Here is a 23,440-nt window from a genome sequence, read left to right as displayed (position 1 = left end):
CCAAGTGCAAAGCGGAAGAACAGACCCTTGTAGGCTCCGAGCCAGTTTTGTTTCAGTGGCCCTGGATAAACTGGAGCCAGGCAACGTGATGCTGCGCATCCCATTAAATAACTCTTTTCTAAACACACGCTATTAGTAAAAAGTTACACACACTTGGAAAGACAAATGATTACTTCAAAACTACTTCAAAGAGAGCCTGCACTTTTATAGTCACAAGACCATCATCTGTCTGCAACAATGAAGAGAGGCAGGCAGATAAGTTTTACAGCACTGCATCATAAATACCCCTTACTGCATCACCTGAACTACCGACTGAGACAATTCTTTCCTGCCTTCCCTGAAAGCCTCACTTGGTACGCCAAGAATAAAATGGAAAGCAGATGCAGCTGACCTCTTAAAACACTATTTTATTCCATATGTGCCAGCTTCTGGTGATGCCATCTATTACTAAAGGACGCTGGTAGGTTGTTTCTGTTTATGTTGAAAGGACTTTGCAGCTTTTGAACGGGAATGCAAAACTACTGACTGTGTTAGCAGGGTGTACAGCTGGAGCTGTTTTAGCCACTGCAGTACATCATGCTGCCTCTCAGAAGTTTCTTACCATGAACGTCTGCTGTGATACTCCTGATGTAGGGCTTCCTGGAATGGGAGAAGCGTGCTGGATGATCTCTGCCAGAAGACTCATGTATTTCTATCCTTTGAAGGAAGAAATCTTCCATCTTGAATTTATTAATTTTCATGCTTAAAACGATATGCAAATTTAAGTTACGAAATACTGAAAGTCTATTAAAGGATTTCCAGTGCAGCCTGTGTATAAAGATTTGTTTCTCTCCATCCACGTAAACTTAGTCTCCGAGTTAAAATTACAGCCAAAATCTTTTTTTCTCTTTGTTTGCGTAAGAAAAGCAGCAGAGGGGGACCGACAGACCCAAGTGAGCTAGGGAATCTATTATTTGTTGATGTGATAAGCAACTTGGCTCTCTTGTGGAACCTTAAATAGATTCTCAAAAGGCTAATAAAAATAAACCAACATGATAAAAGCCAAACTGATATATCTGATATCCCAACTTCTTTAACAGTGCCATGGTTTAATCTAGAGATTACCCAAAGAAGCAAGAAATTAAGAGATTTAATCCAAACCAACTGCCCTCTCCGCTTCTCTGACCAGAAGATTCAAGATATTTTACAAGCATGCCTACCAGTAAAGCTTGAAAACACTGGATTACTCTACCACAGCCCCAAGTCCCTCGCTAGAACCATGCAAGCTCGAGGACTACATGTTGCTCCAGTATCCTGAGCGAGCCCACCATGTCCACCTAACACAGACATAACATTCCAGAACGCACAGATATTTATCAGAGACTGCACAGATCCACAGTGAAAACCACTCTGAATGCATTTCTTCCCCTTCTCTACTCAAAGATGGGCATGAGACTGAAAGCAAGCGGATCTCTGTTTACCGTTAACATGAAAAATGTTTATTTGCAAAATACATTGTTCATCATTTCAAACTACAAAAAATTACTTGCACAAAGGAACTCAGTTACCAACTCTGCATGCGACCCCAAGTTAGCACAACTTCCTGCCTAACTGCTCCTGTTCCCACTAACTTCATTCACTCCGAAGCACCGTGGCCATTATTCTAAGTGACGAACAACAAATCCTAATTAGAAACACTTTGTAGAAGAGTGATATTGTCGCCTTTTAACATGATCCGACCTGCAACACAGAGCAAGAAAAGGGGGGATTAGAGATCTCAGGTTCTGAGCATCACCTTGTGTTTTCAAAAAACATTTCACAACAGCAAAGGTGCTTGCAAGAAGTCACCCCCACAAATGACCAGGTTTTTATCAGTGACGCAGGGTCCCTTCCCATCTGGCTGCACCGCAGGACTGTAAGTGTGGTTGTGCAGGGCCCACATTCACAATTCACACATGGTGACAACATTCACACAAGATGACACAGCAAGAGCGAGAACCGCTCAGGGCCACCCACGCTAGATGTAGCTGAGAGGAGTTTGACTGGACCCCTGCACCCTGGCTGCAGAAAAAGCGCAGTGCAGTGCAGTCCATACGTTGTTACACATGCTCAAAAGACAAAAACTGGTCTCAGACAGTGGCAGATTCTCCTGCACGTTCAACAAAACCACCAGCTCAAGAAACAGCAGGAACCGAGACCTCGCCAGCATCCACTCACTGTACTTCAAACCCAACATTCTCTTCACAGGTTTTGCACTTTAAGGTGTTGCTCTGGGGAAGGCTCATGCAGCCACGTTACACAGACACACCGACATACCCAGCTGTTTCCTTGACTTTGTTTTGGAGTGAATCTCCTCTGCGTCGTCCAGCACCAAGTTCATATATTCATCAAAGCCCTAAAAATCAGCAACAAAAGCAGCCAGTGAGCCAAGTCCCCCAGTATAAACTTCAACAACAACAGTACAAACTATCATTAGCTATGCTGACGTGGGCTGGATAATTAAGGCTGTTCATTGGAGAGGCATGAAGTATTTCTATTTCCACTTGCCCCCTGCTAGTTTTTCTTGAAAGAAATAGTTTTATGAATTTGAAAAATAAACACAATCAAAAGACTTAACAAGGGGACGTCCCGATACTCACAATGATGCAGCCTTCTATCCGCATGTTCACTTGCTCATAAAGCCACACCTGGATCCTGGACCTCTGCAAAATGATGGAGGAGCAAAACAGGAACATAAACACTCCAAGCAATGTTGTTCTCTCCTGTGTATTCAGAAATCCTTCCTGCCCACCTTTTAGTAACATTCAAAGCATTAACTCTGACACGTGGTTTCAATTATGCCCTCGGTTATTTTTATGGTGTTATAATCTGGTGCAAATACTTTACGTGTTCATTGATGAACGTGTCACAGCACAGATTTTAAAACTGTGATGGAAAACAACCCTCACACCCTCCTGCAAGGTCAAATGCCTGTTACAAAGGTAATTCCTTAATGTGAGAAGGAAATGCTGAACTCAGAACTAGCTGTTCTTCTCACATATCTGAGTGACAGCAAGTTCTTCAGTTCAACAGAAACCAGCTTCAAACACTAAATTATGAACTCAGAAATACCAATCTGAGGATGTGGTGCCCTGGTCCCCACAGAAGTCTAAGAGCCCTGTGCAAGAATCATCAAATGGTTGGGGTTGGAAGGGACCTTGGAGACCACCCAGTCCCACCCCCTGCCCCGGGCAGGGCCCCCTTCCCCCAGCCCAGGGTGCTCCCAGCTCCGTCCAACCTGCCCTTGAACCCTTCCAGGGAGGGGGCACCCACAGCTTCTCTGGGCTCACCACCCGCACAGGGAAGAATTTCTGCCTTAGATCTCACCTAAATCTGCCCTCTTTCAGTTTAAAACAGTTACCCCATGTCCTATCCCCACCCCCCGGTATGGAGCCCCTCCCCATCTGTAGCCCCTTTAGGCACTGCGAGGCCTCTCCGGTCTCCCCGGAGCCTTCTCCTCTCCAGCCCGAACACCGCAGGGAAGGTTTTTCTGGCCGGGGAGAGGCTGCGGCAGGCTCGCCCCGCGGTACTCACATTCTGCAGGTAGCGGAAGATGAGGTTCTGGAGCGGAGCGTTAAGGACGGAGCGCGGCAACGTGTCTTCGGCGACGCGGCCCCCGAGGCCCTTCACGGGCCGGCACGGCAGCTCCTTCCCGCCTGCCCCTCCCCGTCCCCCGCCAGGCCTCGCACCCCGCGGCTCCGAAACCAGACACAGATACACACACACACACACGCCCTCCCCCGCCACAGGAAGGATACGATGGGCTGCACCATCACCTTCTGCACCTTCTGGCCCTGCCCGCGGTACGCCATGGTTGCAGCCGCCGCCGGAAGTCTCTGCGCACGGCGGGAGCGCGCGAAGAGCCATGGGATGCTGGCGGAACCGGCCGCTCTAGGAGGCTCGGAGGACCGCCGTCTCTACTGCTCCGGGGGGTGGAGGAAAAGCCAGCGCACCCCCCCCCCCCCCCCCCCCCCAGACCACGCACCGATCCCTTTCCTGTGCCAGGTTTATTTAAAAACACTGTTAACTGCTGCCACAGGGAGCAGTTCAACTACTGGTGAAGGCGGAGGAGGCCAGACTATGTTTAATACAATACCCTTAAATAGAATACAAATATAAAATGGAAGAATAAAATATTTACAGAAACCACGGCATACACCAAATCCCGTCTCCCTGGGCAGAGCCTCGGCTAGAGGCAGCGAAGGCTGACGGCAGAGCAGGAGGGCAGCAGCGAGGGGGAAGCCTTCCTCACCGGCTTCTCCCCCTCACCCAGGCACTCCCGTCTGCGGGCGAGCGACCACCGCTGGCAGAGTCCCACCCGGAGAAAGTCCTTCAGCAGGATAAAGGTGACCCTTCTGGAGCCAGAACAGCAGTTTTCTAAATTTTGGTTTCAAACCTTTCCTCTAGGAACTAAGACATCACAGTGGATTATCAGAGCACACAAGTGTTTTCTTCCAAAGAGTATTTACAACCAACTCAACTGATTTTGTCTCTGCCAGCAGCAAATGCCTGAGGGCCCCTACAGCTTCACAAATCATAGTAGGGAGAAACTAAAAAAAAATTAAGAAAAATAATTCAAAATATATCTGCTAGGGAAAACAATCACTGGTGGCAGGGTACACAATACACCCCAGTCTCAACTATTTTCCGCAGGATCACAAATTCAGACTGCACAGCCACCCGAGACAGGCCAGGAACCTCCAGTCCCACCCCCAGCGCGCACTTCCACACAGAGCTCGAGCCTCAGCGGGGGGCTGAGGGCGCAGGGGGGACCGAAGGGAGGGCACCCCCGGGGCAGTTGGTCCTGCAGCAGTACCAGGCTCCCCCGTGGGTTGGTGCCACACGGCCAGCGACAGGTCAGACAAAGCCAACAGCATCTGAACACGAGTCCCAGCAGCTTGGGGGAGCAATTCTTGGAACCGAGAGGCACTTAAACCAATTCTTAGTTTACCAATTTACTGCAGATGACGGGAGGAATCCTGACTACCCACCCCAGAATCTTACTCATGTCAGCAAAAAGCACCAAACCCGCCCAAGCTTTGGTACAGTACAACAACAAGGCGGGGGGTGGGTATTCTAGCTGTGTTGCAGAGCTGCTGCTTTTCACACTGATATTGTTATCATCCCTGATAATTCAAAGTAAGGCTGGATGGACTGACCCCAACCACCACCCTTGGCAGCACGTTTGGTCCAAAATACTAAGAGTAATTATTCTGCTCCCTCCCACCCTGACATTTGCATTAAGTTACCCTACAAGATTAAAGTCAAAATGATAGCATACATAAATTAAACTCAAGAGTTGACACAGTAACTCCAGGCTTTAGATATCAACTGTCCAAGAAACGAGAATACTAAAGCTTCGAAACACGCTGAACGTTGAGTTTTGCCAAGGGGCGGAAGAAGGAAGAAGCTCTATGTTTAAGCCTTCAGAGCATCACTGAATCAGTAGATCAGTTCACAACCACCACAGTTTGTAGATGGGCATCTCTATCCCAAAATAAACAAGTGCTTTGTCCTCTGAATGCCGAAGGTAACCACCGATAGATACAGAATGGATGCACAGGACCTTGACTCTGACCAGCAGGGAAATTTAGGACAACTGAGTGCAGATACTGCCAATTTCTACCAGTTCAGCTGTGCTTTAGGATTCATTGCAAATCCTCAGCTAGAAAAAGAATCACCTCTGGGTATCCAACAAAATATACAGTTTAAAATATCTTTTTTTTTTTTTTTTTTTTTTAAACTTTAAGACTATGCAGTTCAGCTGTCAATCATTTCAGAGAGTTCCAGGAGGAGGTCATCTTCATCCTTCCCTGGGTCCAGGTCAATTTCTGCTTCCAGTTTGCCTCCAGAGATTTCCCAAATAAGCTTCTCAAAGTCATCTTCGACAGATAAGGGTGCTTTCCCAGCCCCCGTGGAGCTCAGCCGGCGTGTCTTTACTGCTACTTGTGAAGAAGCTGAAGTTGAGCTTGAGACCTCTGACTGTGCCACAGAGTCTGCTGGGCTTCCAATATGCAGTTCAGGACTTGGAAGAACAAGAAAGAGAGCAAATCAGTGTATGACATTCTGTAACCAGAGAGAAGTTTTCTGCAAACCAGCTCTTAAAACTGTAGTTGATCCCTTCTACATCTCCAACCTTGCACAGGGATTGTTATTCAATTCACCTGGGCCTACTTTTATAGACCAATATATTAGCAGGTACATCTTTCAGACTGGGGATCTGTTTGTGCAGACAGAGCATCTGGGGTCTGGCAAAGAAAGTTCAATTTTTGTTGCCAGAGATACTTTGCCACCTTTACTAAACGACTGTAAAAAGGTTAAGTCAACCTCTGCAGGCATTCAGAAAACGCAGGAACGCACTGAAAAGCTGCATCAACTTGCAGCATTTTAAGAAAGAAACCGAAATAAGCATTCCTGCTAGCTGCTAGAAAATTATTTCAGATTAATTGTTCATTTGTTGCATTTTGGCATTATCTCAAAACTCTTAATTATTCCACGTGAGAAAACCTCATGTTTCATGCGAAAGACACACCGATTAAGAAGAAAGAAGTTGTAGTTACCTGGCTTTGGGTTTTTCTCTCCCAGGTATGGAGACCAGGCTGTCCTCTGGCAAAGCAGGAACAATGGCCTAGGAAGAAGGAAGATGGTTTTTATGATACACAGGTAAAAGACTTAGTAGACTCCTTCTCTGCTGCTTCTCCTCTGGCATTGCTGAGCCTCAACCAACATACAAAACCAGAGCATCCCTGAAGAAATTTAGCATCCCCCTCAAGTTCACTGATGACTTTGTGTCGTTTTTTAAGAACACAGCATTAATGGGCAAAATCCTTCACAACACAGAGAAATCAGCAGAGTATTATGTAAATGCTGCTATTCATCTAATAGAAAGCAGAAAGGTACTACAACCATCCTGTAGACAACCTCTGGATTTAAAAGGGGACAGAGACCTGTAGAACATTTCAGTTTTCCATCTTCTCTCCAAGAGGAGGGCAAAACTTGGGCATAAATTTTACTAGGGACCCACAACTGCCTCAGCCACTGTCCTTACCACAGCTGCTTTTTTAGCTGAAGGCTCCTTTGTATCACCACCAGTGGTACTCAGGGGTTTCACAGCCGCCACGGCAGAGGGATAACCCTCTGCTGCCTTTCGCTTCAGTGTCTGCTTTGTGGGGGAGGTGGCTTTCCCATCCAAAGGCTTCAGGCACACCTTAGATTTGTCTAGGTAAGAGGAAGAGAGAACAGATACAGTCTTGATCTGCCTCAGGAAAAAAAAAAAAACAAACTAGGTTCTCTTAACAGCCCCATAATCTTTCTAGTTAAGTATATTTGGTCAGCACAATTACACTTCCATTTCCCAGATTCTCAGCAATATTTTCCACATAGTAAACTCTGTTTACCAACAAGCCATAAAAAGGAGCAAAGAAGTTACAAAAAGGAGCCACAGTTACAAAATTATCATCTTCTGCCTTCCTTTCAAAACATGACTCAAAGTAACTCTTTAACATACTGTCAACACTTACTTTTAGCTTTCCTTTCCAGAAGCTGAGCTGCTTGTTTCCCTGGTGACACAGCAGCATCCTTTCCTGGGTTTTCAACCCCATCTTCTGGAGATTTCACCAATACCTTCTTTGCAAGTTGATAAGCTGACCCTGAAACCACGCTGGATTCAGGACTCCCCGATGCTGGAGTTTTATCCTTGATTGCTTTTTCAACAGGAGATGTCACAGCAGCTGCTTCCTTCTGAAGCTTCTCTTCTTGGCGTTGTTTCAGTTGCCGCTTCTCCCTCATTATCTCTTCAAGGCTTTTCACCTGAACTTTAGGATTAGTTGCACTCTGATCAGAGGGCTAGAAAGAAACAAAAGAGGACTAATAGGACAAAAATCTATGGAAATTTCATGAAGAAAATCTGAGTGGCAATCTCTCTGAAATGGCTCCATGTGGAACAGAGCACATTAGTACCATTCAGATCTGACACTTTTTCCATAAAATGTTGCCTGTAACAAGATCCACTCCCAACACAGCAAGCTTCTGTAATAAAGCAGAAGACTCTAGCTGTAATCTATTACATTCTTTTTAAACAACAGAAACTCTTGCAAGCTCCCCAATACAGCACTCACTGACAAACCGATTTCCTCTAGTACAAAGCTCTAGCCTTTTCTATTAAAATACTCACCCCAGGATTTTAAGATATCCTTCCAGTCTGACAGACAAAGTCACTGAGAACAAAAACATTCCCTCCACATCAACCTTGCAGATTTTATCTGGTGCTAATAGGGTTTTCTTATTCACTGTCAGGTATAATAAGATTAATTCAAAGCTTGAGGATTACAATGTTGGCTGGAAATGCTATTGAAAGTGACAGACTTAGGACTTCACTGAAGCGCTCACCAAATGCGGGAAGGCAGGAACACACTCAATCTGGGAGCATGAAGCAAGTTACAAACAAAACTTAACAAAATTTATCAAAAGTTGTATGAAAATATGCATGCTTTCACAGTGGACTCACCTCTGCAGGTGCAGAGATGGCTTTGGGAGAAGACTTGCTCAATTCCACTACCTTCTTTTCTTCTCTTCCAGGTGCTTTAAAACAAGCCAAAAAAAAATTAATTTTGTTAAGAACAGAAATAAAGAAACCTGGTTACCTGTTTCTTTGGTGCATGTATTTCCTCATTTCCTCATGTCTAATAATGGTAGAGAGGGATAGGCTACAGTAAGCGATCCATGCAGCATCTGAGCTCTTTCCCTCAATCACACTATCTCTTTTTACATGGCTTATATAATCTTAACGACAACATCTTCAGTGCTCTGTCATTTTCAACAACTGGCCCTCACATTAAGAAGCTGATACATGCTTCACAAACACATATACATCAATAACTAAGTTAAACAATGCATATACCAAAGAGAAAGGTAAACTTGGATTCAGCACAGGCAAGACCCCATACCCCAAACAGATGGCAGAAAAAACCAGAAGTGATAAATTAGACTATAAAGCTCCTCAACAAATTAATTTTCCAGTAGGAAATACAGAAAATGATCATGTAATTGATGGAAAATAATATATTTTGATGGAAAATAATATGGTTGCATATCCCAGCACTTTTTTGCGTTTTGCCTTCGTAGCCTTAAACTCTTTTATCCTCTAGTACACATAGAAGAAAAAAGCAAAGCGAATTCTGAACAAACTGAAGTTTTAGAGGAAGTACTTCACCAGGGCAGGTACCAAATCACCTTATTACCTGTTAGCTTCGTGATCCGTAACAATCTCCTCCCTGTCGGGGCAGGTTCAGGTTGTGCTGGTGGAGCTGAAACATTTTCTCCACTCTGCTGCATCCGCAGAGCTTTCTCCTGCTTGATTTCTTCCAAGGTTTTAATACGCACTTCTCCGGCTGGCTTGGCTTTACCTGCCGGCTCTGCCAGCTGCACTTTGCTGGGCACAGATGGAGCAACTATGCTCTGCTTCTTGGGCTCACTCTCAACTTTTGTCTTGGTAGGAAACTCTTCTGGTTTTTGCTTCTCTTCTTCCAATCGCTTGTGTCTTTTTTCAGCCAGGGCTCCTGAGAACGTTTTGATGCGAACTGCAGGGGAAGGTCTCGGCCCTGAGCTGGGATCTTCTGCTTTACAGTGTCCTTCAGTCTGGGGTTTAGCTTGAGGTTCTCCTCGTCTCTGATTAGCTCTCTCAAGACGAATTTCCTCCAGTGTCTTCACATGGATCTCTCCTGTTGGCTTAGCAGCCTTCTCTGTCATCACCAAAAAAAGAGAAGCACCAACATTTAAGGAGAGTCCAACAACATTTTAAATCTCCAAAATCTGTCACAGTACTAAGGAAAAACAGCTCTGAGTGTTCCCAAGAGCGCATCTTAGGACAGTATCATTCTGCATAATATTCTCCTCCTCCTTTAAGCCACTTGTATTTTGAAGACCAGTGCTATCCAGAGAGAGCTGCTACATAAAAAAACCCATGAGTCGATTTTATTTTGTTACTTTCTCAGGCTGTGTCTCTCCGTTAGCATCTGAAACTCCTGCTCCTGGCAGCAGTTCTATTCTACTTGTGCGTAAGCATACCGCAGCTTCTGACTGGTCGCAGCAGGAGCATGAAACCTTGATGAGGCACAAGTGGAAAACACACCCACCCACACCCAGAGCCAGATCTTTGACAGCAGCCATCAGGACAGCTTCAGCACTCGAGCAAGAAGAATCAGACTGGGTTTTTTTAAATTAACTTTTAGGGCTGTATGAAAGTTCATAGGAATAAAAAAGGGGAAGGCATATTTAATATCCAGTTATTACCTGTCTCTGTACTGGTCTGTTCAGAGGGCAATCCCAGCCTCTCCTTCAGAGACTTGGGGACTTGAACTACAAGACAGAACAGAAAAAGTTTGGGAGACTCCATAAATCTCCATTTTGTGTTTCCATTGTGAAATGAGACAGGAGATCACTCTACTGGGATTCAAAGTTACCTTGAGCCCTCAACCAGCATGCAAAAAGAACCATTAGAACGGACAAACAAAACCTACATAGAAAATCAGTGCACCTAATCCAGATGTCTGTTTAGCAGCTGTACCTCTCTTTGGTGCTTTGTCAGCATTCTCCAGAATCTCTATCTTCTTCCCCAGCCTTTCAGTAAGGTTGCGCTTTAGTGGAAGGACACTTTTACCAGCTTCAGAAAGAGAGAAAACAAGAAATACTGTAAGAGCACTTCTCTGGAGGAGGATTTTAGAACAGTCAGCCACAAACTTCAATTCTTCCAGGTATGTTTTCTTCTGTTTGCCTTTCAGTTGCTAACAAAATTTGCCATTTCTGCAGTCAACACAGATCTCCAAAATGTATTTGCCTCTTGCATAGAGCAAAAGACATCTAAATATAGTCATATTTAGATGAGGGCACCGAAACACCACCTCACAAAATGCTCTTACCTACGTAGGTTTTCCGTTTTCCCAGTCTCTCGGCAAGATTCAGTCGAATCACAGGCTCCTCCCCTACAGCAAATAATGTCTTTAGTGCACAGAAACCAGTAGTCAGTAAAAGCATTGTCCTTCTAGCCTATGTCCCCCCTCAAAGATACTCTTTTGGTACCTAAAACACAACCAACCATGAGTGGAAGTAGTTCTACATGGGTTTTTTGCCTTTAAAAGGAATTTGTGCAGATCTTAACACAAACATTTATGCACAGACTCATATCACACTACTGTCCACAACTGCCACTGTCAGCCTCTTCAATGAATCAAAAATTGGCTACTTGTATAATACCATCTTCTATAGGTGTCCCCCTTTTATTACTCCCCTGTTTTTCCATTATCCCCTTATTTGCATAATGACATTTGTTTTGACATTAGCCTCTCTGCTGCTACTGCACTTAACCCAAACACTAATTCTGTCACACATTACCAGCACATTAGCTTGTTCACAAATCTCACTTAACTTCAGGAACACAATAGTCAAATTAAGCAAGTTTGAGAGTCCGTAGGATGGTGATAATATATGATTAGCTATGGCTTAATGTCAGGCCGATAAAAAACACTTCTTGATCATTTATTGTAATACAACAAACTGAGCACCTACAAATGCCAAATCTTTTCAATACAACGAGGGCCTCTAAGCACTAAAGCATGGTTTTAATTAGACAAGGCAGCACCAGCAGACTAACACGTCTGAATTATCTTAATTACTACTTAACATTTTGGTTTAGGAGTCATGAAATTAAAACAACAATGTTCACTATTACCTTGCTTTGTAGACAGAGTCACAGTTCTGACTACTGTTCGTACATTTTCCTTCTCTGGCACAGGAACAGTCCGAGATTGGAGCGGATGAACAGAAACTCCTGAAGGACCTTCTGATCAGAGCAACAAAACATAAGGATGATAAAAATTCTAACCAAACAAAACAGAACTATCAATGAAGACCAAAAACATTAGCTACTCATTACTGCCAAACATACCATGACCAGCGCATGTAAATAAGAGAGATGAGCAATTTCGCTCTGATTTGCCCTTGGAATTCCAGTCTAGAATACCAGCTGCTTGAGTTTAAGAAAACAGGTTGCTTGCCAAAGTAGCTCAAGGCCGCCAGCTAAACATGTAAGTCTGTCCCTCAAGCAGCTCTCAGCTGCAATCATCTCCCAGACTGACCCCAATGGTGAAAAAAAATTTCCTTTCTTTTGCAAATAATTGTAGTCAACCATGCACAGACAGCTATTCAGGTAATATCAGAAGGGTGGGAAAAAAAAAAAAAAGATGAAGGTGAACAGAAAGGAGAAGGATAAGAAAGTAGGGGATATTAACTCACCACCTTGTTTTTTTGTTTTTTCCTTCAGTTTCTTCAATTTGATTTCTTCAAGTGTTTTTATTCCAAAATTTAAATTGTCATCTGAAAACACAAAACGGTTAATGAAGCTGAGGCTTAAAGGCACACGTTGTAGAGAACAGTTCCTCAAGCTTCTTACAGCTCAGTACCTTTCCAAAGTATTTTGAATAAACCCTGTCAACACTCCCCACAAGTTAAAAAAAAACCACCATAGAACAGATGGTATTTTGGTAAGCAACTGGCACCTTTCTTCAGTCCTACTCCCATACTACAGGGTAAAACCTATAGTTTTAAGCATTTTAATCCATCTACATGATATTATATTCCTCTACTATTAGACATGGCTTTCCACAACGTTTGAAAGGACACAGTTGCAGGCACTTAAACACCATCCTGTGGCTCGATTTAGTTCTACAAAAGTAAGCAGGGAGTTTACCTGTCTGACCCAAGGGACATATGACATTAGACAGGAATGAGCTTGTGGAAATAACTGACTACATCCAGCTACCCTATGTTCTATTGTATTTTTAGAACATATCACTTTTGAGTTAATTGTCAAATTCTCCTTCCAATCCATCCTACGACAGCTGTTAGAATACCTTGCTTTGTATTAGCATTGGATTTCCTAGTGGATATTATCCGCAATCCATTATGGGCTTCTGTTGCTGGTTGCTGGACAGGCGTTTTAGTTTCATCTCCTTCTTCAGAAAGCTGGTCTGAAAGGCAAAAATAAACCTATTCAGTTATGGAGTAGGGATTAGGGAAGATTTTTCATGTTTATGTAGCTCATACAATGGCATTTCAGTCCATGGTTCATATTCTGTTTGTATTCTGAATTACAAACACATGCAATTGTTTATAGAACGATTTTTTAAAAACAGCTACAACGATTTGACAAACTCATATGAGTAAAAGAGCTATACTGGGAAAAAATATTTAGGACTCGAGACTCTTGTCTGTAGCTTTAACCACTACACAATTCAGGTATTCAGTGATTTATACGTTCGCTTAGAGTAGAAATGCCTTCAATAAGTAAAAAATGCTCACCATCATCATCTTCATCATCATCTGCAGCATTGATTACAACTGGAGGATGTGTAGGACTTGGGACATTTTCAGAGTTTTCCACTTTCATCACCCCCCTCAGCTGTGGAGAAGGATTTGACTGGACAGAAAGTTTGTTTTGCTGCAGTGACATTTGAGCCATTTTCACATCATCCTCTGCAGACTCAGGTGGACTTGGAAGTGTAGCTAAAGGAAGAGGAGGATCATCTCTACATTAGCCATTTAAAACCCATCTGGCTGCTTAATTTAGTTTCATATTTCCCATCCCTAGTTACGCTATGAACAATGGCTTCCCTTCACACACAAATCTCACAGCCCTACCACCCGGAAAGGATTAAATTAGGGGACAGCAACCTGAAAGGCAAAGCACAGAGAAGCTGAGCATGAAATAAAAGATTAAATACCAGAATTACATTCCATTTAGTTGAGAGCCTATGACTGCAGATTTCTCCCTGCACTCATAAATGAACAGTTACTTGTTGTCTTCTACGATATTGTACCTACTCATAAGTAACATTCAAAATTGATTATTTATATACTTTAAGAAAAAGGACCTAAGAAACTCACTTTTGCTTGGTGGTAAGAACAGTCCATCAACATAACGTCCTTTCGTGTGATGAAAAGCACAATTGGATTTTTGACAGCCTACTGGCTGATTCTCCCAGTAGCAAGGGATCTCACTGCGTTTTTTCTGAAGACAGAAAGAAATAAAACACTCACCTTAGACTTGCAAAGGGACATAGTTTTGTATCGTGCCAGAGACAGGACTATGGCAATGCAGTGCAGTGCTGAAGCATCATTCCAAAGGTCAATTTATCACTAAAAGTATTTCAGGGCATATACACCAAGTTTGCATATGCTGCAACAACTACATAATATCTAGCTTTCCTACCATTCATCTTGAGAAGACATGCACTCTCATACATCAATTCAGGGTGGGTTAAACAAACACAATGTGCAAAATGCAGGGATTATTCAGAGGGAAAAATGTCTTAAAATGCCTAGGTTAAATCTATCTGAATTTATCTTTCAGAGCCTTAGATTATTCCAATCTCTTCTCTCCCCACCCTGCACTACCCCAAGAGGTCAGAAAAACATTATCTAAAGAAATACAGGACAGAAGAGACCTAAAAGGCCATTACCAAGCTTAGCCCAGGCTGTTTACTACTGCCCTGCTCCAGCACATTTAAGCAGTCTAATCAATGTGGTTGCTTTTGCCTGTTAAGAAAATGTCTGGACCTAATACAAAAATTTCTTGCTGAGATGTACTTAAGAAATTGATTTTTCTTCCCCCAACTTCCTCCCACCCCGCTCCTAGCAGTAGAAACTGGTATAATTTTAAAGCAAGTAAATCTATCATGTAAAAGCACATTCAGCCAACCTACAGCAATGAAAAATGCTTTCAGTGATGTAGTTTGAGAACACATCTTTAGGCAAACACTCACATCGATTTCCATGTGTCTGAATCTGCAGATATTCCTGAAACAGCGACCCTCCTGCCAGAGCGTGCAGACTGTTTCATTTCCCAGAGCAGCTTCGCAGTGGCGGAAGGAACAGCTGTCTCCCTGCAACCAAAAGGCAATCAACAAAAAGGAAAATAAAACAGTACAGCCTACAAAATGTCCACATTATTAGATCTGGAAGCAGAATCTCACTGCTTATTAAGTTAAAAGGAATCTGTATGTCTCTTCCCACTCCTTCCCCTCCTCTCTTAGAATCTAAAAAGGAAGAAAACAAACCCCAAAGCAAAAGAAACCCAAACATACCTTGTTACATGTGGAATAGAAATAGAAGTAGCAGTCATCTCCTTGGTTAGACATAATGGACAAATTCTTAGAATAAGCTCAAGTTCTAACGGCTCGCTCAACAGAGACTTCCTCCAGTCTTGGCAAGAGCTGGCTTCACTCTTTCTTGGATTGAAAGTCTTCTACTGGCTTGATCAGTGAAATCTTCTTTTTAAAAGTAACCCTAAAGAAAGGTATCAATAAATTAAAAAGAATTAAGAAATAAGCATTTCTGCAGCTGCTTGCTGTTAATCAAATTAGTCCCAAGGAGGGCAATGCCTTGAAATCAGTTGGTCATAAAAACTATCCCAATACTAAGTCAAACTTCTGTAAAACTGTATGGCTTTTGTCAGCAAGCATTCTCTTCTGTGTCTTTAATAATAGTTATAGGCCTTGAAGTGCAGAAAAAACTACCACGTGTGGCTGTAAGCCCAACAAGAGAGCCACTTCTTAAAAAATTGGTCATACGTTTAAGTTATCAGTCAGTTATTAACTGTGGGTACTAATAATTTCTATAAAATACAATTGACATTTTAAACATTACTTTCCAATCACCATGGATCTTCAAGTTCACATACCTGGACAACTTCAGCAAAGATACTGATCTTCAAAGACTTCCAGTTAACTTCTCCTGTAGGCCGAACCAACACTGAATCCGTGAATTAATAATAAAGGGGTAGAAAGAATTTTCCTCCTCACATTGCCAAGGGAACCTCTCATCCACAATTCAAACATAGGATGTGCTTTTAAACATCTTACAACTAATGGAGGAAGCAAGTCCATTTGAATACTGTCAGACTGGAGACAGCCAGGGTTAGTTTAGCTCTTCAAAAAAAAAAGAAAAAAAAAAAGAAAAAAAAAAAAAAGAACCAACAAAAAAACCCAGTGCATTTAAAGATGAACTTGTGATTCAAAGTGGCTGCAAAAATGAGGATCCATCTTCCACAGCCGGACAATTTTAATTTTTTTTTTTTTTTTTTTTTTTTTAATTTAAAATTCAGTAACTTGCAATTTCTGGTCTTCAAGATTTCTTCACCTATTAAGAAAACACAAAAACCTTCCCCCATCTTTATTACCTGTACAGCAAAAACATACTTGTGTGTATAAATACACAAATATGTATATACATACACATATGTGTTTACACACACACCAAGAGTGAGTGATAATAAAGTCAGCAAGAGTGATAGTAAAAATTAGAATTTTTGGCTATTTGCCACATAAGACTGCACAAAAAGTCTATCGTTTTGACGGAACTGGCTAAAATGAAAAGATCTACATAATATTTTAATGAATATGCTTTCAAAGCTGATGCTTTATAACATGAGTGGTTTTGGGGCCAGCACACAAATATGCATACATATGTACATGCATACAGTATAAACATATCTATACACACAGGCGTGCACAGTATATGTTGTATGATATCCGTACTGAGAACAACTTTTAGCCCTGATCAGACACGTAGAGTTGCAATCAGTTAACAGCAGGAAGACAGCAGATCAAGGGTACAGCAAGCTTTGAGAGGCAGGGAAATGCTCACTTTGCAAGTGGCATGGCTGCATGATACCAAGAATTTTGAATTACTTTGATTTTAGGAAAAATTTGTTTTCTTTTTACATCAGAGCAAATACAAGTTTGCCATCATATGCTGTTCCCTAATCCATATCATTATCCATTGCTGCAAGATCACAGAAGGTTTGAAAAGATGGCTTAGGTCCAATTCAACAGCTGATGATATTTTTTGGTGCCACCAGAGATGAAACATTTTATTTAGCCACAAGCAGGTTTGTTTTTTTTTTTTTATGTGAAGTCAGATACTTTGATTTTTTTTTTTAAGATATTAAATGCCATAAAACCTGCAACCAGACCAGATAAAGTTCAAATTAAAGTGATTCTGACCCCTTTCAATAAGATGCTGCACATTTCTGTGCAAAGTATTTCTCTTTCAGACAAAACTGAATGAAATAGTTCTTACAAATTAATAATAAAAGGTTGGAACCTTTTACTCACACAAACACTAGTGAATTTTCCAGGATATTTTTTTTTTTGGCAGGGAATTTTCCCAAATCTAAAATAAAGAGAGGAAAAGTTCGGTTCTCATATTAGTTATTGCTTTTTGACTGCTTGACAGAGGGAATAAAAACAGTAGTTAAGTGCAAGGTTTTCTTCCCTTCTCCAGTATCGATGGGACTATTCACTTTTGACTTTTAGCACCTTCAAAAACAGACTTTATGTCATACAAACTCCTATGCATCTACTTCTAAAAATTACCAGTGCTCCTTCATGTAGAAGTTTGACAGGAAACATTTTTCCAAATGCATTACCAATACCACTGAAAACTAAATTAAATTTCAAGCACAATTTCTTCAGTTTGCACAGGCCAACACTTAAATAGATGGCAATCAAGGACCACTGCTTTGCTGAGCAGAGGCATTCAAATACAAATCAGCAGGAATTCACCATCTAGAAGGTGGCATTTCTTTTTCCTAGGAAGTGAGAGACACCTGTATAATGGAACATTACTATATCCACCACCATGGGGAGAAAAAAAAAAAAAAATCCCCTCAGATTTAGCTCTTTTGAATGCCCAAGCAGCTCAGCATTTTTTCGCTTGTTGCCTTCCATATTCCTAAGCAGACTTCAAGAGCTGTTCAGAATTTGAATGGATCTTGTTTAAGGAACGGGAAAAAGCAAAACTTTAAAACAAGCAAACAAAAACCCCAACAATACGTCCTCCCTGAAAAAAGTTCTGAACTCCATAAAAGTCCTCTCATTTTACAAAAGTTTAACTCAAAACCTCCCCCCCCCCCCTTTTTTTTTTAAACTGGTGTCAAATAACAGGGCAGTCTGAGTGCTAAACAGAACTCAACTGAACTAACCCCTGAAAGTCTGAATAAAAATGAGTAACTCTGGTGCACTCAGCAAGTCTCTAATGGAAGTTGATGAGAATTTAAAACCATTCTTTTTTTTTTTTTTTTCTTCCAAAACTCTAGTAAAGTTTTTGTATTAAGAGATTTTGAATTTTTTTTTTTTTTAAATATTAAATATTCGTGGTGCAGCAGTTAAGGGTCAGAAAAAACATGCCAACAAGCACTGTAAACTTTATCTTTGCTAAGGGAAGATAAGTAGTACAATGAAAGTCCGTCTAGTTTGTTTTACAAGCTTGTCTTTCTTGGTACCGAAGAAACAGTCCTATTCCCTGGTCTAGCCTTCCAGCTTGCTGCCCTGACTTTGTCCTGTACTGAAGAGCAAGAAAGGAACAAAATTTTTTTGCACCCCAACAAATGCATATAAGAATTATTATTGCACCTATCTATGGGTACTTTTTTGGTTATAAAGCACAAAGTATTTCACTTGGACAGTCTCTCTTGCTGGTCCACTTTGTGCCTTTAATTTATTACAAAAATATTAGAGATACTTAACACCCCTGTGTATTAGGACAGTCAGATGAGAAGGAAGGGCACCTGTAACTACATGTTCTAAGCCCCCTTTTCAATTGGTCTGTGTTACCCCAGCTGCAAAACAGCTGCCGCTGATTTACTTGCCTGTTAGCACACTCCATAGGCTGAAAGTGCAGTGCCTGTTAGGTGTCATAAATTACATATAGAACACTGTATTACTGTGTGTCTGTAAACCACACATCATCATGTCATCTGAAGCACAGAATAACCTCTTGCTAATGTATCTCATTCTCTGTATGAAAATCTAAAGCTAAGTTGTCCAAAGCTGAAGCATAATAATAATAATTTCTACTCTTTACATTTGTTTTAGTTAATTCTAGTTGTTAAATACTGTCTAAACATGGACCGGGGGCATATTCTGACACTGGGGGTGACAGCACTCAAGACCCACTCAGAGCAATGACTGAAAGGCTGCCAGCCAAGAAGGCAAAGGTTAAAGCAGACAATCACCTCAGCTTCTTCTGACATTGAGTCGGGGTCACCTTTCATCGTGATCTGAGCATCTGAGCAGTGAGTTACCACGAGTTGTGAGGCACAGCTGCCCCTTGCTGGCGGGAGCAAACCTATTTGAAGATATGCCACTTCAGGGACCTGAATTAGGACATTCTTCCTTAAGATGAGAGGGATCATTCCTGACAGGGATGATTGGCCTGGTGTTTCTGTAACTCTCAAAGAATAACCCTGTACTGAAGCACTCGTTAGATCAGACACTGCTTGAGTACAGATCTGGCTTTAGCTTGACACCTCAAGAGGCAGAAGGAATTCTTCAAAGCAACCTTTTATAGCAGGGATCTGGTAAAGGAGCCAAAACAAAGCATTCAGATCTGAGGACACCACTCCACAGAAAAACCATTTCAAGCCTAAGATATTTCACCCATCTCCCAGTCCAAGAGCGACAGTGACACGTTTGATCTGGAAGTGCTCTGCAAAGCCAGAAGGACATGATGGATGGCAGCACTTGACTGAGAACTGCAGTTCCTCACTGGCCTCTACCTGCAAGCAAGGAATCTTGCACCTATCAGACATCTGAGACCACTGGAATGAGCTGAGAATAGCCCCGTTTTCCCTCCCAGGAGGATGCTGCTCCACCTTCTGCTGTTTTAAAGTCACTTTAACATATGAAAGTTAGGGAGGTTCCTTGAGTAACTACTTCGGGCTTCAAGTGATCCTCTGGAAGATGGCTTGAATGTTGAAGTTCCTGAAGAATTTGCTGGGCCTTGGCAGAAGGAGCAAGGAAATCTCTTAAGTACCTGCTAACCTGTTCTCAGTGCTCCTGTGCTCAAAATCCCGATTCATTAATTTTAAAATATAGGTAAACCATGGCAGCTGGCACCTAGCATTGTGTGCACAGTGCCAGCAGGACTGCAGGGATTAAGGGAAAGCCACAGATCAGTTTGGTAACTTGGTTCTTGTAGGTCACTTCCTACTGCAGAAGTTTTGGCAAAGCCAGTGGGAGGGAGCTGCCTGTTTTCTAAAAGGGGACTTCTGCTGGTGCAGTGTATGAAAAGATATCCAGTGGGTCATCACTGTCAAGTAGTCTGTGGTTAGTTCAGGGTTCACATATCAACAGTTAAATTCATATTTGTGTGTTGTGCTTTCTTCAAAGCCACAGAAAACGTTTCTTCTACAATGCTGTACAGTCACGTTATAGATGGAAACTGTCTAGTGCCACAATCTGTATGAACATCTAAGAAGTTCACCTTGGAATAAAGTGTCTTCAGTAATCAATTTTACAATAAATCTGTTTATCTGTTATTTAAGTGCATTCTCATATCTGAGTTTTTTCACAGCAGTATGTAGTCGAGAGTCCGAGTCCCATGGTTAAGATTCATGTCCTTTCTCCTACCAAGCACCTGCTCCAAAGGCATAGATGGCACAGGAACACCCAAGCCTGAGGATGTCGAATTGCAACTGGCTCTAAGCCTATCCATTGAAAAGAAATAGCTCACCACATCACCTTCAGGGGGCAAAAATTCACACGGAGCAGTAGAAAAATCCAGCTGTGCTTCCCAAGCTTCTGGTTACAGACAGCACTGTCGCATTCAGGCCCTGGCCCAGTGTGCAGGGTGTGCGGTCTGGAAGCGTTGCTGCAACATGGAAGTGCCAAGGCGAGTCCCTGCCCTGTCTGACACACTTTTTAAACACTGCAAGGAGTGTGCCAGGCATACTGAGAGTCAGCTGACAAGTTCCAGACAACAGAAGTGTTTGCCCTAATTTCTAGCATCAAAAGGCTTTTGACAGTATTGCTTTCATCAAGAGAACTCCCTCTATCTTCTCCAGATGCTGCAGAATCCACTATTGCTGCAGCTGCAACAGCTGCATTGATACGACCCACATCTATGGCAAATCTCTTTGATCGCTCTCATTTACCTGGGCACATTTGCTGTCCACTCCTTCTCTTCCAGCTGAAAAACCAGCCTGCTGGCTCTGCCACACTGTCACTGCCAACACAAAAGCTGCGAACAGACATCAAACTCCCACTGCTAAAACTGCTGGCAGGGGAGATGACTGACACAGACACGTTACAGGCACATTCACCCTCGCTTATAGCTGTGACCCCTGGCTGTTAGCCTCAGCCCAAGGTACACAACATTCTGTTTGGAGATGTCACCAAAGAGACAGTGTTGCCAGGTGATTACCTGGTTTGCCAAGTCTTGTTTTTTTTTTTTTTTTTTTCCTCCAGTCTGGATACGGCATACCAGGTGAACCACAGATCCAAAGTTCCATGCAATAAAAGTCTTTGCTCTTCTTCCACGCAACAGTGCATGCTTTAATACATCGCATTCAGTAAGGAAGCTCTCTCCATCTTGCTCAGTGGCAACAGGCATGACTGCAGCACACGCAGGTGCTGCAGTACCTGCAGGCCCCAAATCCTTCATAAATTTTTAGATAGCACCAATTTTTAATGTAGTGGCTTTCCCTTAATGCATAAGCCCTTCGTTCTTATATTTTTAGTGGGTGGTTCTCCTCTTATCGTTCTCTCTGTCCACCAGTTTTTCCTCCTTGGTGTCTGAATGGGCACAGAGGATCAATTCCAAACTAAGGGGACTGCTAAAGCTGCCACATCTACTCTTGGGTGAGACAGGTATACTTAAATAAAAGATACTAATTCTTTTTCTTTTTCTGAAATCAACATAGGGGCCTGGCAGCAATTTACTATGACATTTCATCTTCCTCACTGAAATGCTCTATTAAATCTCAAAAAGAGTCAACTTCCCCTGGAAGCAGCCATTTGGAAGGGTGCCATTTCAGATGGGAAACAACAGCAAGAGGAAGTTTTCTCTAGACTAGCTTTCCTCATGAAACACCCAGCAACAAATTCAGTTTTTCTGTTCAGCCCTATCAGTTTAATGTGTGTCCAATTCAACCACATGCCACAGTGGTGGTTCTGATTTCAAAATCTCCTACTGGCAGCAGATCTCCTTTTTTACAATCCAATAACACTGTTTTATTTGAAAGTATGTCCCAGAGCTCAATCTCTGCATGCAGTGTGTACCCCAAAGCACCAGTTCTGGGAACAATCTGTAGGCTCCACATACTGATCCCTGCAACAGTAAAAATCACTTTGGCATTTTCATTATAAACATCCACATAAGAAAACAAAAACCTCTTGGATCTAATTCTTAAGAAACAAAAACAAATGCCACCCAATTGGGTTGTTTTAAACAACCTAAAGCAGAAATTAAGATGACAACCGGGTGCATCCAGAGTTAGTCAGATCCTGAAGGCAGCTCCTTTGGGGAGCGGAGGAGCGATTTGTCAGATGACTACATTACAGCACGCCCCTTATACGCATTGCTACAAAAGGCAGGCACAAGGTTTTAACTGAAAATAACGTATACTCATAAGGCACCTGCACTAGGATCTGCAATTTGCCCGACCTCTCCAGAGCCTGCCCAAGGACTCTGTCTCCCCGGGAGACCCCCGGGAGCGGGGAGAACCCGCAGCCAAGCCCTGTGGAAGGGCAAGGGTGGGGAAGGGGAGAGCTGCGCCCTGGGCCGCGGCCCGGTAACCAGGGGCAGAGGGGACTTTGGGCCTACTTCGGGAGGCTGGGAAGCGGCTCCCCCCTCTCTAATGTCCGACCCAGGGAACACACCTTACCCCCAGCACCGTCCCCGGAGGGCCCGCGCTGCCCCAGCGGCCTCCCCCCGATCTCCCGCCCCCGTAGCCACGGACACCGCGGTGGAGAAGGGCTGAAGGACGCGGCCTGGGCCGCCCGCGCCGCCGGACGCGGTGGGACGCGGCCTGCTTCCCCTGAGGGGAGCGGAGGGGACCCGAGCCTGGCAAGAGGCCATTCCCCAGCCCCTGCGGTCTACGAACGGCTCTAGTCACCGACGAGCAGGGACTTTACCGAACCCCAGGGGACTGCCGCTGCCGCCGCCGTGTCGCCTCGATCCGCCGCTCGGGCCGCCGCTTTCCCTGATGCCAGCCTCAAAGATGGCGCCTAACATACGGGCAACGTCAGCTCGCCCGCGGCCAAGATGGCGGGCGGAACGGCTTCACCAGGGCCCACTTCCGCCCCGTGGAAGGGGCGGGAGCGGGTGGGTTGTCTGCCCTTTTCCTCCTCCGAGGGCCCCTGCTAGCGCCTGTCGCCGCAGACAAAGCCCTTCCCTGTGGGGCGGAGAGCGCTCCCCTTCCCGCCCACCTCCGTCCCGGCTGCGGTGCCGCATCCCTCGCCCTGCTGTCGGGGTGTCTGCCCCCCCTGCCCGCCATGGTGCCAGGCCTCGGCCCGTGAGGTGGCCGTCCTCTCCCTCACGTTGCCGGGCGGAGCCTCAGGGTTACGCTTTCCAAGTTGGAAGCTGA

The 23,440-nt window shown here is 43.5% G+C and overlaps 2 protein-coding genes across 5 annotated transcripts; both read right to left on the bottom strand.

The window, feature by feature from the left end:
• Positions 1–1,455: 1,455 nt before the first annotated feature.
• SNRPE (small nuclear ribonucleoprotein polypeptide E) lies at positions 1,456–3,907 on the bottom strand. The gene is made up of 5 exons (XM_042800294.1): positions 3,777–3,907; positions 3,553–3,579; positions 2,619–2,681; positions 2,296–2,374; positions 1,456–1,719 (listed from the first exon to the last, which is right to left on the bottom strand). Exons 1-5 carry the CDS (start codon positions 3,828–3,830, stop codon positions 1,664–1,666), a joined length of 279 nt encoding a protein of 92 aa, XP_042656228.1. The 5' UTR covers positions 3,831–3,907; the 3' UTR covers positions 1,456–1,663.
• A 103-nt stretch (positions 3,908–4,010) lies between these two features.
• ZC3H11A (zinc finger CCCH-type containing 11A) lies at positions 4,011–23,097 on the bottom strand. 4 transcript variants are annotated; one of them, XM_033009337.2, is made up of 19 exons: positions 22,989–23,093; positions 17,187–17,244; positions 15,752–15,804; positions 15,156–15,357; positions 14,835–14,954; positions 13,957–14,080; positions 13,372–13,575; positions 12,924–13,040; positions 12,307–12,387; positions 11,744–11,854; positions 10,935–10,997; positions 10,583–10,678; positions 10,309–10,374; positions 9,258–9,758; positions 8,525–8,598; positions 7,539–7,863; positions 7,067–7,236; positions 6,579–6,646; positions 4,011–6,043 (listed from the first exon to the last, which is right to left on the bottom strand). In XM_033009337.2, exons 4-19 carry the CDS (start codon positions 15,207–15,209, stop codon positions 5,779–5,781), a joined length of 2,439 nt encoding a protein of 812 aa, XP_032865228.1. In that variant the 5' UTR covers positions 15,210–15,357; positions 15,752–15,804; positions 17,187–17,244; positions 22,989–23,093; the 3' UTR covers positions 4,011–5,778. The 4 variants fall into 4 exon arrangements, with proteins under 4 accessions (XP_032865228.1, XP_032865227.1, XP_042656215.1 ...); XM_033009336.2 differs by lacking the exon at positions 17,187–17,244; XM_042800281.1 differs by lacking the exon at positions 22,989–23,093 and having other exon boundaries at positions 15,752–16,209.
• Between the last annotated feature and the right edge of the window lie 343 nt (positions 23,098–23,440).

Source organism: Tyto alba, unplaced genomic scaffold (assembly GCF_018691265.1).
Source record: "Tyto alba isolate M040663 unplaced genomic scaffold, T.alba_DEE_v4.0 Super-Scaffold_30, whole genome shotgun sequence".
Classification (NCBI taxonomy): Eukaryota; Metazoa; Chordata; class Aves; order Strigiformes; family Tytonidae; genus Tyto; species Tyto alba.
This window is presented reverse-complemented; position numbering and strand designations above follow the sequence as displayed.